This window comes from Carassius carassius, chromosome 31 (assembly GCF_963082965.1).
Source record: "Carassius carassius chromosome 31, fCarCar2.1, whole genome shotgun sequence".
Taxonomy (NCBI): domain Eukaryota; kingdom Metazoa; phylum Chordata; class Actinopteri; order Cypriniformes; family Cyprinidae; genus Carassius; species Carassius carassius.
The window spans coordinates 9,553,121-9,568,709 of record NC_081785.1 but is presented as its reverse complement, the minus strand read 5'-3'; the positions used below and the strand labels follow the sequence as shown (position 1 = coordinate 9,568,709).

At 38.1% G+C, this 15,589-nt stretch overlaps 2 protein-coding genes across 9 annotated transcripts in view; both read right to left on the bottom strand.

Annotated features, from left to right (window-relative positions):
• The window catches only part of LOC132111491 (baculoviral IAP repeat-containing protein 6-like), an 81,470-nt gene extending 70,176 nt beyond the window's left edge, over positions 1–11,294 (bottom strand). For all 8 annotated transcript variants that reach the window (XM_059518844.1, XM_059518846.1, XM_059518851.1 and 5 more), the window contains exons 1-5: positions 10,870–11,294; positions 7,805–7,986; positions 2,944–3,081; positions 642–835; positions 107–218 (exon numbers count right to left, since the gene is read on the bottom strand). In XM_059518844.1, the coding sequence (XP_059374827.1) occupies positions 107–218; positions 642–835; positions 2,944–3,081; positions 7,805–7,986; positions 10,870–11,071 (828 nt within the window). In that variant the 5' untranslated portion in view covers positions 11,072–11,294. The remainder of the gene's footprint in view (positions 1–106; positions 219–641; positions 836–2,943; positions 3,082–7,804; positions 7,987–10,869) is intronic.
• Positions 11,295–11,772: 478 nt separating this feature from the next.
• On the bottom strand, positions 11,773–14,710 carry LOC132111490 (protein YIPF4-like). The gene is made up of 6 exons (XM_059518843.1): positions 14,424–14,710; positions 14,021–14,174; positions 13,773–13,944; positions 12,996–13,073; positions 12,794–12,907; positions 11,773–12,714 (listed from the first exon to the last, which is right to left on the bottom strand). The coding sequence occupies exons 1-6, from the start codon at positions 14,479–14,481 to the stop codon at positions 12,577–12,579; spliced, it is 714 nt and encodes a 237-aa protein (XP_059374826.1). The 5' UTR covers positions 14,482–14,710; the 3' UTR covers positions 11,773–12,576.
• Between the last annotated feature and the right edge of the window lie 879 nt (positions 14,711–15,589).

Sequence of the window (15,589 nt, the reverse complement as noted above, 5' to 3'; positions counted from 1 at the left end):
CCACTTGAAAAGCAAAGCGAAGAGGACCTTAGCACAGAAAGCCAAGGCAAAATTTAAAGGTGGCAGTCATTTTGGAAAGAATCATTGCCATGGTAATGACACAAACCTGGTGATAAAAGCCTGCCTGGGACATGGGATCAGGCTGAGCCCACCTGTAGCCAGAATGAGGCCAGGACGTGAACGTCTCTCTCCTGTTAGCTTCACTGTACATCAAAGACCTGTAAATATCAAAAAAGTCAAACAATCTTTGGTGGTAAAGTACTTCAAATCAGCTCCTCAAATTCACTATAGTTTTTTACACTTTCTGTAGAAAATATGACCATAAATATAGTTTCCAGTGTATTTTAGTTTGGTTACATAAGGTGTGCTGGGTGGTTTTAACAGTTTTTTTATTATTGGACCAAGCCAAATTACCCTATCCTCCAAATCTCAATCATGTACTGGTTTACAGATATGACTTGGGTCCATTGATCAACATAAAAGGCTTGAATTTTTTCACCTACTGTCCACAAATGGAAATGGAAAAGTAACGTTACAATTCTAAAGCTGCACTATTTGAGGTATATTTTATAATTCTGAATGCGGTTATGCCATCACAAATAAGTCAACAAACACTGAAATGCCCCATCTTGTGTAGTTACCTGTCTACAGAGCGCCCGGGTCCAACACCCAGCTCTGGCCTTCCACTTGGTAAGAGGTAGGAGAGTCTGTCCATGACCGAAGAGGCGACTGAAAGGGCTGCAACATTCTGATTCAACTTTTTCAACTCATTCACGATGGCATTCGTTACCACTTTTAGCACGTGATGAGGGAGATGGAAGGTCACGGTGGCCCACTGGAAAGTGAGAAGGATGTAGGATAACATTAAATTCCAACAGCATTCACAGCAACATGGCGTTAATAATAGGCTTACATCTTTTTAGGAGCTTGTAAGAGCTGCAAATACTTGAGGATTTTCTAAGTTCAGCCACCTTATTTCAGGCCAAGTGTTTCAATATTTCTTTAACTGAAGTGTCTGAACAAGTCTAAACAAGCTTGTTCACAACGATCCTGGCTTATTTGAACTTTCCCTCTCATTTAGAAAAACCTCCAATGTTCAAACATGAAATAACCTGATACACAATCTGTGCACTTTCAAAGAGCCAGGAAAGTTCCAGAACCCAGTGCAGTGGCCTTACAGGGGTCAATGGAGAGCTGAGTGAGAAATCGATCACCGTAGCTGAAGCTCATTGTTACAGCAGTGCAATCTGGTTGTCTGCCAAATCATGGGAAAAAGGGTGCTTAGATCACTACACAAGGGAACACTTCTTTCATTTTCATTTTTTTAACCACGTGGAGCTGATGCTGTGGTCCACTGCAAAACGGATGAACCGGACTGCAGTAATATGCTGATGGCTTGGAGGACGCAGAGGAGAAACATGCCATCATTATTAACTGCAGAGGCCCATTTATTTAAAGACTCAAAAAGAGAGAGCTGATCTAGGATCAGTTTCGTTCCTTCAATCTAGATGAATATGACTCATGCACAGATGGGCGAAAACAGATCCTAGATCAGCATTTATGAGAGGTCGTTATAAACGCAATTAAATAAATAAAGGAGCCGCACACTGCCGGTGTGATAACCGATGCTCTTGTTTTCTCATTACACAGCTGCAATCTGTATATACTATACACAGAAGACTAAACAAATCTCTGCTCTGTGTCCACGTGCTTGCATCTGATAGAAGCTGCAGCAATGAGAGCTTAAATTGGTATTGCAATTGTATTATCACTAGCACATTATTTTTTACTTATTTTTAAATAATTAAATTTTACATACAACTAATAGATTTTTTTAGAACATTTTTATGCTTTATTTAGTTGTTTTTTTATATTTGTTGTATACGATTTATTGCTATTGTTTTTTTTTATTACTGGCACAATATTTATATTTATTAAAATAATAATAATAATAATTTATGTAAAACTATTCTGCCGATTATTATTCCAAAAGAACACTTTGAAACAAAAATTTTTAAGAAAGCGATCTGTTAAGTACATTTTTGCTGCAGAGAATCCTGTCACATATAATCATGTGTTACTCTTTAAACTGACTGTTTCTCTGCTCTTCACTTTGCATTCTTACAGTAGCAGTCGTGACAGTATGTATAAAGACAGAGGGAGTCTTAAGCTCGGACAGATTTTACTGGCACAGGTGCATTAGTGGGAGTCTTTGATCATCCTCCTGTTATTGCAGGGCTACTGATACACCTCAGAGCTCTGCCGCACCGCTGTTCAATACAGCCTGTGTGTGTCTGCAGAGATCAGTCACTGCAAGGATGTGTCTCATGAATAATCTATACGCTGTAATGCTACATGACTCAACTATTCTTGCTTATTAACAAACACAAACACACAGTCAGATTGCATTACATCAGCAAACATGCACCACACACACTTTTTTAATTCCACTTTATGGGACCCACAAATTCAAGAAAGAAAAAGGCGGCCAGAAGCTCTGCAGCATTGAAACATGAAGCCAAATCCCAGCACTGCACAATAATGAATGGATGGCGAATAGTTCCAGAGTGCGTGTTTGTGTCAAACAGAGAACCAGTCCTGTGACTGAAGAACACTTTAGGAATATGAATACAATTTAAAAAAAATTCTTGATAGGAGAGAATATGTTTTCTATGGAAGTCTGTTTCTGCTTCAGATTAAAAAAAGGTAACTAAGCAGTGAAGCTCTAATTTGTTAATGTCACAATTGCAAAAAGGTGCATTGTGACTGAGATACAGTTTTAATTGTGCGCTATAAATTCAAATGATTAGACATGTTAAAATAAATACATATAATCGCAATTGTGCAATATTATTATATTCTGTGGTTACAAAAACCATTCTAATGATTAAAAACTTATGAGTTGACTTATGAATGATGGATCCTCCTTCCTGTTAGCCTCACCTTTGCCACTTTGTGATTGGCTGCCGTCTCATGTGAGGTATTCTCCAGGCCTTCTTTGAGCTGGGTGAGAAAGAGATCATAGCCCTCTGTGTTGGAAACATCCGCCTTCTCCATACATGCATACAACATCTGCTGGGCCTGCAGGGGAACATCGTATTTCATGTTTACCACTTATTCAAACCTCAAATGTGCAGAATATAAGCAAAAAGTCAATCATCTATATACAGAGCAGAGCTCATGGCAGGAGATCTTAAGATCTTTGCCCGAACCCGACGGGACCCGACAGGTTTGGGCTTAATTTATATAATCTTACACGGGCTCGGGTCGGGCTCGCGCTCCGGTTTGCGAGGTAAACGAGCGGTCATGTGATGTGTTTCGATTAGCGCGAGAAAGATGCGAAAATGGATGCTGAGTAGGTGTAATGGACCAGCAACTAAAGCAAAGTCTGAGGTGTGGAAAAGTTTTGACCGTGTTTATAATTAGAATAATGAGTGAATAATGACGCCCCATCAGTGAGCGCAGGAATGCGCTGAAGACATCTACAGTGGATTCAATCATTTTCCAAAAAGCACAGAAAGAGTAATAAAAAAGTTTTTTAAAATGAAAACTAAATATTCATTGAGTCTTAAATGCATAATGTGGACAGAGTATTTATGCTAATATTGGCATTATTCTTTTATTAAATGTCAGCTGCTAGTGGCGAAGCAAATCCGGAGCCTTTATCTTAATTTCGTTATTGCTAAATACCATCTTAATTTAAAATTTATCTTAATTTAATTTGTTAAAAAGACTAGTTTTTATTGGTGCTTAAGATGTTAAGATGTCACAGAGGACTTATTTTATTTCTTTATTCCAACTTCCAAGTGGTGTAGTCTACGTTAGTTATTAATAAATTATGTTAAAACATGAATAAATGACTCATTTTTGACAGACAAAAGAGCTGTGTGCGTGTGCACATTTGAATAATGTCGGGCTGTAAAATGTCTAGGTTTCCACAAAAATATTAATCAGCACAACAGTATACAAATGTAGTAAGAAATGTTACTTGAGCATCAAATCAGCATATTAGAAAGATTTCTGAAAGGTTCATGCAAGACTGAAATGACAATTAAAATGGATTAAGTTGAAAACTGTTAATTGCAATAGTCAAATTATTGCATAATAATAATAATGTTTTTTATCAAATAAATGAAATTCTAGCCATCGTAAGATACTTAAAAATTTAAAATACTTACCAATCTCAAACTTTTGAACTGCAGTGTACATTTAAACTAACCTGGGTTACACTGATTCGAACTTTTGATTCTAATTACACACAGAATCAGTCTTTCTTCCATTTCATGTTGATTTGTAATGACATTTTATTTAAAACCAATACAGGGTCAACACTAAAAATTGTGAACCTGAGCTCATCATCACGCCTCTTTTTTTTGATGCTTCAGAGTTCAATGCACTGGGTAACACTGTCACAAATCGTAAAAGGGCCTTAAAACGCAGTTTCAGACGCGCTCAGACCTTACATTACTCCCTACCTCTCAATAAGAATAAAGCACGTCACAGGGATTATGCTTGACTCCACCTAGAGATTTCCAACTATTTATGCTATTTTTGTGAGCCTAAAAACTCTAGTAACAACTTGGCATGACGGCAATGTAATTTTAGACGAGTACACAACAAAGTGAAACAACGCCCCAGAGATTAGAAAGGCTGAATATAAAAGGTATTTAACAGTCTTGTAAGAACATGTTCTGTCTCATCCATTTTACCATTTCAAATCAGTAACATAAAACAATAAGATAATCCCAATCAACATGAAGCTATTGAAAATCCTATATAAACAGATTTATTTCCAGTGCTGCGGTAATGACTCAGTTCTCACATTTCATTGTACACGTTTATGAATGGCCTTTCTGAACAAGCTGAGTCACATGACTCAGGAGTTCCCTAGTCTCAGACTGAAGTGCCCAAGTTAACTCATGTGACCAAGCAGAACAGATTTGGCAGCCATGAGGAACAGCTCATGGCCTGCAGAAGTTTGTTTTGACATCAATAGCCTCAATTGTGTATTGAAAAATATCATCTCAGACAAATGCACATGGAAGATCAAAAGAAGATTTAAGGCATTAGAAAAATGATATGCATGCCACTGCCATATTTTTATTTCTAGTCTCTTTAAAAATATGGGCATTCAAAGAAACAGACAGTGGATTCATTCAAATTTGTTTCAATTTCTTATTCTTTACAATGCCGTTTAAAAAGTTTAGGGTCCTTAAAGCCTGGAACACACCAAGCCGACGGTCGGCTGTCGGGCAGTTTTTGTGCGTCGGCCGACTAAGTTTCCTCAGTGTGTTCCACACCGTCGGCTGAAATTGGTCCTCGTCGGCTTTTCTTCTGCCGATTCGACATGTTGAATCGGCGTCGGGCCGTCGGTGAAAGAGGGAACTCTAATTGGCTGTTCAGCTTAGTGAACGAGTCAGTGGACGAGAATAATAGCAAAACAGCGATCAAAGTCAAAACGGTACAGATAGAGGCTGTTCTAATGATATGTCATCTTACCTGATTGTTCCTTGGCGAATATTTCAATATTAACACGAGAGGAGTGGAATAAAGAAAGTGTTTAGCAGGATTAATATTCAAAACAGTAAGCACGCGCTGCTTTGTTTACGGTTTGTATAACTTCAGCCGGCAGCGTCAGTTTTCCTTTTTGAATGACGAATATGGACGAATATATCTGCAGAAATAGACAGTTGTCTCATTTACACGCAGGCGCAGAACGCGCATTCTACCTAACAGTCGGCAGTAGTTCTCTCGTGTGTTCAAGTGCAGATTTTTACCCCGACGCAAGGCGACAACACAGTTGGCTTTCATCAGCGCTAGTTCGTCGGCGTCGGCTTGGTGTGTTCCAGGCTTAAGATTCTTTAAATTGTTTTTGAATAAAGTTTCAGTAAATACAACAATACAATGTGGAATACCATTACAACCTAAAATAGCAGTTTTCTATTTTAATATATTTTAAAGAGTAGGCACGTTTATTCTTGTGATGGAAAAGCTGAATCTTCAGCAGCCATTTCTCCAGTGTTCAGTGTCAAATGATCCTTCAGAAATCATTATGTGCCATTATGTGCTTTGGTGCTAAAGAAAAAAAAAATCTAATTATTATAAATGTTGAAAACAGATGAGATGCCCAATATTTTAGTGGAAATTATGTAAAAGGAAACCATGTAAAAAAAAATTTAAAATGTCTTTACTGTAACTTTAGATCAATTTAATTCATGTCAGCTGAATGAATGCTACCTTTAAAAAAATCTAACTGACCCAAAACTTTTGTACAGTAGTGCATATTTAATAAAAAAAGGAAAATATTTTATATTTCTTTATTTTACAAAATATTCAATAAAGATACTTTTCTCCACTGATTAGGCTGTTAGTCCCAACCAACAATGCTGAGGATTTACATTCCTAACTTTGCTTAAATGCAACTATCTAGCATAAGGCTAAATACATATGTTTGAGAGAAATGGTACACACCTCAGCATGTAAAGGAAATAAGGAATATTCCAACAGTTCATCTCAACAGTCAAAGATGAACTAATGATCAAGCCCTGATATATCGAACAACACACACCAGGCCCTAAAATGCATGACAAATCAACCATAAAGATAATACCAAACCTCAACACCCCTAACTGCATCCAATTCAACAAGTCAAAAGACAAATCAAGCGTGCCCGACATGACCCTCGTTTTCAGACACAAACAGACACAAACAACATGATATCTGAGTGTCAAACTATCCCAGGTTAATATGAGCATTAGGCCCCATTTACACTAGTGTGTTTTCATTTTAAAAAGCCGTTTTAGAATGAAAACTATCCTCGTCTACACTGGCGTTTCAGAAACAATCCCCGTTTACACTATAAAACCTAAAACACACGTCACGTGACCAGGCATACAGGTACAGCCATAGATATGAATAGGTAGATTCCCTATTATTTATATTGCGGACGCGTCTACGTGCTTGGAGCGGTCGAATGGGGAATCTACCTATACATCTATGGGTACAGCACATGATGTTTTCGTTTACACAGTCGTCAACTATACGCCATCGTTTTCAAAAGACTGTGTTTTCGTCCGTTTACACTGAAACGCAACCCTAGAGTTTTCAAACTAAAACGGGGTCAGCAACGTTTTCAAAATTCTCCGTTTTCGAGGGTCGAAATGCCAGAGTAGTGTAAACGATAGGCGTTAACTGTAGTAAAAGTTATGAGTTTTAAAACAAAAACGCACCAGTGTAAACAGGGCCTCAGTCTACAAAATCCACTGGTTCTCACACATAAGCTTATGTGGCTAGGGAGTGGTGAGAGCTGGGAGTTTTGTTTTCAGAGCGTCCTAGGACACAATGGACCAATCTGACTGCATAGCACTATTTGTCACACTAGATATGTGATAGCTATATCAACAAGCATGCTCAAACAACCAACATTTTGCTGAGTTGTAACTTACACAGTATACTAAGGAATCACATAACAATTCCTGTCATGCAGAGTTGGTTGACCAAAGGAAACTTGTTATGTTATAACACACTGAACTGACCTCAGCGCAAGGCTGAAAGATGACCTGAGCTTAGACGTTTTTCAAAAACAGTCATGAAAAATTAAGAATTTTGACTTTTACATTATGTGCTGTCAAGCAATGATGTGTCAACTGAAAGCATTAATCAGCTATACGATAAACCGGGCAAATAACACTTGCCATCTGGGGTGATAGACTTGCAAATTATACTTTTACCAATATTTCAGCAATCAGTCACATTTTACTGTATACATTAACTCAATACATAAAAAAAAGAAAAAAATGCATACATCAGTAACAGGAAGCTCCAGCTGCACCATGTCTTCTGGCTTGGACACAGGAGCCTGGAGAGCCGTGTCCAAAAGAAGGATTCCATTCAAGTCCTTCCTGCAGCCAACAGCGTAATCATCCACAAACAGCACCTTATCCACGGCTGGGAGGTACTGACACCTCACCCGACCCCCAGGTTTAGCTGTCACAAAACACACATGCAACAAGAGAGGGTGATTATTAGACTTACAAACAAACATGTCTTTTTTTTTTATCTTCTGGAAAGACGGCCTAACCAAGGCTTCATTTTATTTTTTTAAACATACAGAATAATATTGTAAAATATTCTAACAGTATATAACTATCTTCTATTTTTAATACATTTTAAATTAAAAATTTATTCCCATGATGTCAAAGCTGAATTTTACTCTATTGCTATTAGTGATTGGTCTTTTGCTTCAGTGTCACATGATCCTAAAAAAACATTCTAATATGCTGATTTGGTGCTCAATAAACATTTCTTAGTATTAGCAGTGTTGAAAACAGCCATGCTAATAAAAATTGCTGTTAACCACCCCCCCCCCTCCTCAGGATTCTTTGATTAATGAAAACTTTTGTTTGATTAATGTACTTGAACTTAAAATCTTTTGTAACATGATACATGTCTTTAGTGTCACTTTTGATCATTTTAACCCTAAAAAAAGGGTTTCTCTCTCCAGAGTACAACTGAAATACTTGTTTCTTAGAAAATAAATAAAGACTAAATTTGTTTTTACAAATTAGAACTGAAAAACAAGCATCCATAACATTCACCAACATCAAATGAAGAAAAGTGAGAAATGCCACTGGCATTAGCATGTCATTCCAAAATCTTCTGTTCCTTTGTACCCAAAAAAAAAAAAAGCCAAGACTCCTTTAACATGCATGAATGAAAGAAAGCTGTAGGAAAATATGACAGAAAAAAATTTAAATAGCTAAATATGATTTTTCAGTAACAATACAATGACACTCTGTTACAAACTGGTATCAAAAATGCTTTCAAGCAATTTATACCTACATTTTGTATCTTTAATGTATTTGAAATCACACATCTTAACATGAGGAACAAAGAGCAACAGCCACCCCACAAATCCGCTCCTAATTAGCTGTTACACACAGGAGGGAAAAAAGGAAAACCTCTCCAATCAATATTATCCAAACAAGCATGAGTCTACTGTTATGTGCTAGCAGCTCTCTCAGCCAAGACTCCCTGCTAAATAACCTAATTGCAATTTTAAACATACTATTTTAGTTGAGCATGATATCTGCAGCTCAGCAATATCCAACTATCACAAGTCTAAATGTAACTCAACCACTAGCTTACTCTCTCCCCAGAAGAACAGACTTCTTGTTGCGCACAGGGGATTTTCAACAAAGAATCCTATGTGCTAAAGTGTCTCTGGTGAGAGATCAATCATTCCTTGCATTTCAAATGCATCCACGGATAAATAGCTGTAATCAAAAATGGGGAGTGTTACAAAACCGCACATGTACTGTAGCTACTGTAATTCCAACCAGTGCTCTGCTGGAGACATGAATGAAGTTTAACTCTTTAAACTGGCCTTTCAGGTTAGTCCTGGACTAAATTCCACAATCACAACCTTCAGTTTAAAATACTTTCAATCTGGCCCTGGAGTTTAGCTGGAAAGGGGCTTAAAGCTATATAAAAAAAAATGTTCATTACCACACATTTGACAGATGACTTTAAAAGACGTGTGTCACTGCAAAGACACCCGTTTACATCCTTTAGTGTCCCGCTGTCCTTTCTTTATAGCATTTTAGACTAGCGGTCTCATCTTGTGACAATCAATGAGTCTGAAAGAGTGCCAGATTAATCCATTTACTTACTCAATATTACAGCTTCAGGCAACAATACACACCTCTAGTGTAATTATGTATGTCTTTCATTAATAAGGCCTAATTCTAGCATTTAACAAACAGAATAAAAGATAAAACACTTTAATACATACTAACAGTAACACTGGGACTCATTCTTAAATTCAAAATGATATGTTTAACAGCAAACCTGCAGAGAAAGCACTCGAACCTTCCCAAACATACTATCATAAAATTAACACACATTCATAATATTCACATTTTACGCAACTGTACAGACAGCTGTCATCTGTCAAGGTTCACATAAACATGAGCAATGTTACTGATCCGTAGCAGACGTGCTAGGTTGTCGCTAGGCTAACGTTAGCATGATTAGCTAAAAAAGCTATGCCAGCTTAATTTAGAGCCAAAAGTAAAAAAAAAAAATTGTTTACCCTGAAAGCCAAAACCTATGTTAATATGCAATATTAGTTACTGACATATACGAGATATTGGTTGGATGTCAATGACACCCAAGTACGAGAAAGACACACAACTACGAGATGATGTGTTTGGATTAGCTTTAGTACCGCTTTACCCACATATCGCATCAGCTTTTAGGTCGTGTCTTGGTTTAGCTTTATTTAACTTATAAAGACAAAGAGTAGCCTGCAATGTAAATAATCAGTACTGATATGTATATAAACGGTGAATAAACGTGATAGTGTGTACAGTGATCCGGCAGCACAACAGATCCAGGAGGCCCTAAACAGTGAGGATCAGGAGGCCAGAAGACTGTCACAGCAGCAACTCCATCAAGAGAGACCTATTACTCTCACCAAACCCTATACATCATCACATACACCTATTAGGAGTGATGGACGGTCCATCGGGAGCCTGAATAGTAAGGTGTCGAACTTAAAACACTGCTCTATCAGGAGAATTACTCACACAGTCCTTCATACCAGAAATATCACATAGCGATAAAGGGACAGTGTTTTGACAGTCCTACATTAGGAGTCCAAATAGAGGAGTCATCCCAAAACACTGCACCATCAGAAGATCAAACACTGTCTATCAGGATCATCTCGACACTCTCCTTCTCCATCGCAAGCTATAGGAGGAAAGGATCTCCCATATTTCTCCTCTACGACGAGGTCCAGCCCAGGATTCTGTGCTATGATCCCCGGCCTGAATAAATCCCTCAGAACCCGTCCGAGCCGAGACTCACCGTGCAGAGCCGAGGCCTGTAAAATAGCCCCGGAGGTGCCGTCGATGACTTTGATGCTGCCCCGGCTGGTGACGGCCAGGATGGCGTTGAGGGCCGGGTGGTACGACAGACTCCGCAGGCCCTCCTCGTCGCAGCGCAGGCAGCCGTCTCTCAGCACGACCCAGTCCGGCGAGCCTGGCGAGGCCGACGCCGCCGCCGCCATCTTCCTACTATCTTCCCTTCCGGCCTTCCCTCCTCCTTCAGTAGCTCCTCCGTGTACGCGACTCGACGAGAAAACGTTAAAGCTGAATCCCGAAGTACCGCTGCGCTTCCACTGCGGGATCTAAACCTCCTCCCGATACCGCAGGAAGCAGCGATTCACCATCAGCGGAGCGGAAACTAGCGGCACCTTCTAGCCACACACTCAGCGTGGAAACGGAACTGGCGTAGTCACCGTGTGATCGCCCGCCGAACCTCAGGGGGCGCTATAGATAGATAGATAGATTTTTTATTTATAATTTTCTTTATTTTACATTTAATTTAAGGTATTGTTAGTTTCTGTTTGAAAACAAGCTTTAGTTTTTTTTTTTTCAGCAGAAGCACATTAGAAAAAGTCACACCTTTGAAGGTTCTTGTAGTTAAATATAACTAATTTTGTATTATGTCAAACCAACAAATTATCTTTATCAACAGAATTTTGACAGCAAATCTCCATTTAGTTTTGTCTGTTTTTTTTTAGATTTAAAATACAACACTTTTGTGTCCTCAAAACATTATACATAATCACTTTTTGGATTAAAGTATTTACCGTTACAACCAGTAACCAAACATTTTGTAATAGGGAATATTAAATAATCCAATAAATCATTGCTATTAAGTGTTCTTATTCCCTGACATTAATAAGATTCACAACAAAAAGTGTAATTACAGTGTCAACAGATTTTAATTTGTTTCATGAATATAACAACTTCCAGACTCAATTGTTTTAGCTAAACTAATATGGTAACATACGTCTGCAGTGTACACATCACCAGGTAGAAAGTTGTTTTCAATTGCATGTTCTACAAATAAAAATTCCTTTCCTTTTTGGCTACATTTACATAAATAAAATACACCACAGCCATATAAAACGACCAATTCAAGGCACCCATATATAGCAGACCTTTTTAATCTAAGCTGTACTGCCTACACACTCTTTTTTTCCATGTTTAACTCATAAATTAAAAATGAAAAGTGATAAGATGAAGAACTCTGTGAAAGTATTGGATCAGTCTACAACAACAAAATCTGTCTATCATCAGCTGATTAACTCACAAAAGTTTTCACCATTGTGTATGGTGATGACACAAATTCTGTTACATGACTATCATGCTTTCATAGTCTTTTGAAATATAAAGATCTCCTTTTTATTTTCCTCTTGGGGTTTGTAAATATTATGTAAAGCCAGGGCTCCAGATTTCAGTGGCTCTCCGCCCACAGGGCTTCCACAGTAAAAGATACAGCTTTTTATTGTGTACAAAATTAAATGGAAGCAGTTAAATATACTAATGTCTGTACACCTCATTACCCAAAGCATATGTGATTATAAACAGGGTAAAAGAAAATAAAAAAAGGAAAGAAAGAAAATGCAAACTCCTTCTTGGTCTTCATGGAATATCCCTGCTGTGCAACTCTCCACAGTGCTCTGTCAATGTCCAAGCAATGTGCCAATCAAAGCCTGTGGTCAATTCAGACTCCAGTATACAGAGACAGGAAGTAGATGTACAAAAGGAAGATGGGATATATGAGAAGGGGTTTCTTCGTTTTGAATTCATCACTGACGAGTAAAGAGGCAGCACTGTAAGCAGCCCAGAATACTCCAAAAAGCTAGAAAAAAACAAAAACATATTTACATGACATTATTATTAGACATAATTTCATATTCTTTAAAAAAAAATATATTTACCTTTATGAGTGTAGGGACAACGTCAAAACCCCCAATGACTAGGAGAAGTGGAGCTATTACAATGAGTGGGAGCAAAGAATAGCCAATAACTCCAAGCACTTGCCCATAAGACACCTAGAAACAAAATTAAAAATCATAAGTGGGCATCTCTTTTGACTTATAAAAATCAAATGCTATCTAATGCTTCACAAGATATAAATACCTCTCCACCCAGCACTCTTGCAAGAAGGAAAATCATCAGTGATCCAAATATCCAGATTGTAATAATCCAGGAAACAACCTGATTGGTCAAAAAAAAACAAAAAAAAAGATATGTGACATATTAACAAATAATTCAAATTTGATGGGCTTCTGCTTCTGTTCTGACGAACTAAATCATGCAAGCGACAAGGTCAAATTACAATGAAAAAATTACAAAATAATTAATCTCTGCAATCTTCATGCCTTCTTGAAAGTTACATTAGTATGCAGGCATTAATAATGATACACCATTATATTTATTTTCTTAACTATCTGTACTTAATCTTTAATTCTACTTAAATTTTAATTAATCTTTTAATTCTAGGGCTGTCAATCAAATAAAACTAAACTACATATAAAAAAAAATAATAAAATAATTTCAAGTCATGCCTGCAATATGGGAGAATAAATATTTAAAATATTCTAAACATTAAAACTATTTGACGAATAGACATTGTGGTTTAAGAAGCTCAAATATCAGGCATTTTATTTCCATGTTATTGAAGATAAACTTGTCACTAACCTACAGTCTATGGCTATTTTGCATTTTGATGGTAGGTCTATATGCTCATGCATCATGACTATCAGTGGCGTGTTTAGTGTACTGGGGGTCCCCCTTGGTGGAAATTGTGTTCCGCGGGGGCCACACACAATTGCGTGGGTCATGTGGTGCCTAAACATGCTACTGATGACTATAAATATAATGCCCATGGTCCAGATACAAAGACTCATGTCTTACTCTGAACTGTCCGTAGATGGAGATCATGGAGAAGAGCAGGACAACAGCCAGCGGACCCCAGAAATCAGGATTGTCCCTCACCACCTGTCTGTTAAAACCAAGCGAGGGCATGGGCATCAACACACACCTGATCTTGTAGTAGATGTCCTTTAAGTCAATGTCCAACTCCTCCCTGCACAAACATAGACAACCAATAAACACAACCAAAGCAAATGTGACATCAAGCATCAGAAGTCCCACAAACTCACAGGAGCGGTTTAGTGTCCTCGGCATCATCTTCCTCCACCTCCAGCAACCATCCATAACCTCTCTGCCTCAGGAAGGTGGTGGCATAAGTGTCCCTGCTGGAATCAGGGCCTATATTTAGTGTGATATCCGGTGCATCGATGGTGCCGCTGAGCTCTGTTGGATAAGAGGTTGTTTTAGATTTATACAGCTCACTATTATATCCCTACGGAGTTTACAGAACAACACAACCATGTCAAGATGCATTAAAAGGTATGATCATATACTTGGGTGTATTCTCATAATAATGTATGTGTACGTAATACACACAACACACAGACACAGCCAACAACATTCCAACATAAATCACGCTCACACTTCAGAGCAGAGAATGTGTGGATGCTTTGGGGCCTTTAACTACTTTACCTTCAGCGTCCGTCGAGGAGACGAAGGTAAAATCTCCGTTGGTGGGAGAGAACTGCATGGCTGACAGCGATAACAGCTCGGGCTTCACTCACAATCACACACCGCCGCCGATCGCGCACCTTCACACCATTGCCACGTTTAACGATTCCTAGCGATCAGCTCTCGGACTGCTGCCTCAAAACAGTCATGGAGGAAGCAGGAAGTGCAGAAAAACACAGACGACACGTCAAATCCTGGAGCAGAGCGGAACGGGGAGGCACGCGCTCCACCCAGCGACAAACATGAGCACCAACAACACGTCTTTAATGCACAGAGACAGCGCCACCCCTTGACCTTTCTGCAAAAAAATAGGATTACATGTATGACATTTATTATGTAATATATAAGGTGGAGTTTTTATTTTAATCAGCCTTATTGACACCATTATTATATTAAATCCATTGCATGTTATTACACTTACATTGAACAGAAGTTGTGAGACAGAGCTGCAACTGAACTGCACACTGAAGATATAGCTAAAATAATCCACAATCATCCACAGTTATTGTGCATATGTTCACTCATTCGCATATGCTCAGTCTTATATGTAACAAAGTCAGTGTTGCTGACATGTCGCTAACATCATTTTAATTTTAGTAACGCCCTCTTGATAATGTTGTGTCCTAAATAAGAGAGATATAATAAATAAAGAAATAAAGAAATAAATAAATAAATAAATAAATAAATACTTTTGATATTTCCGAGGTTGTGGAATTCCTTGTCCCGCTTCTTTCAAGTTTCTGCTCGGTGATTGGCTGTCTTTGTCAGGCTGACCAATAGGGTTATTCTGCAGTTGTCACGTTTTTGCCGCTAAAGTCGAACCACTGTAGCATCAGTCAGGCACTGAAGTAGAAGAAGTAAGAGCTCTCGGTAGGTGTTTTTTTTTAATAAATAATAAAACAAAAAATATTTAACGTATACATGATTAAGGTATTAGCTAACGTTACAAGCGGTCTGGTTCTTTCTCATGGTGTTCAGTCGTTTAAGTTTCGCTAAAATTGTCAGTGTGCTTGTTTTTGGAGGGATTTGGCTGTTATTTTTTTAAGAACAGATGAAATAAACATTAAATGTATTAAAAGTTATTGTATATAGGTGTTTGTCTTTTTACATACGTCCTCGCGGTTGGA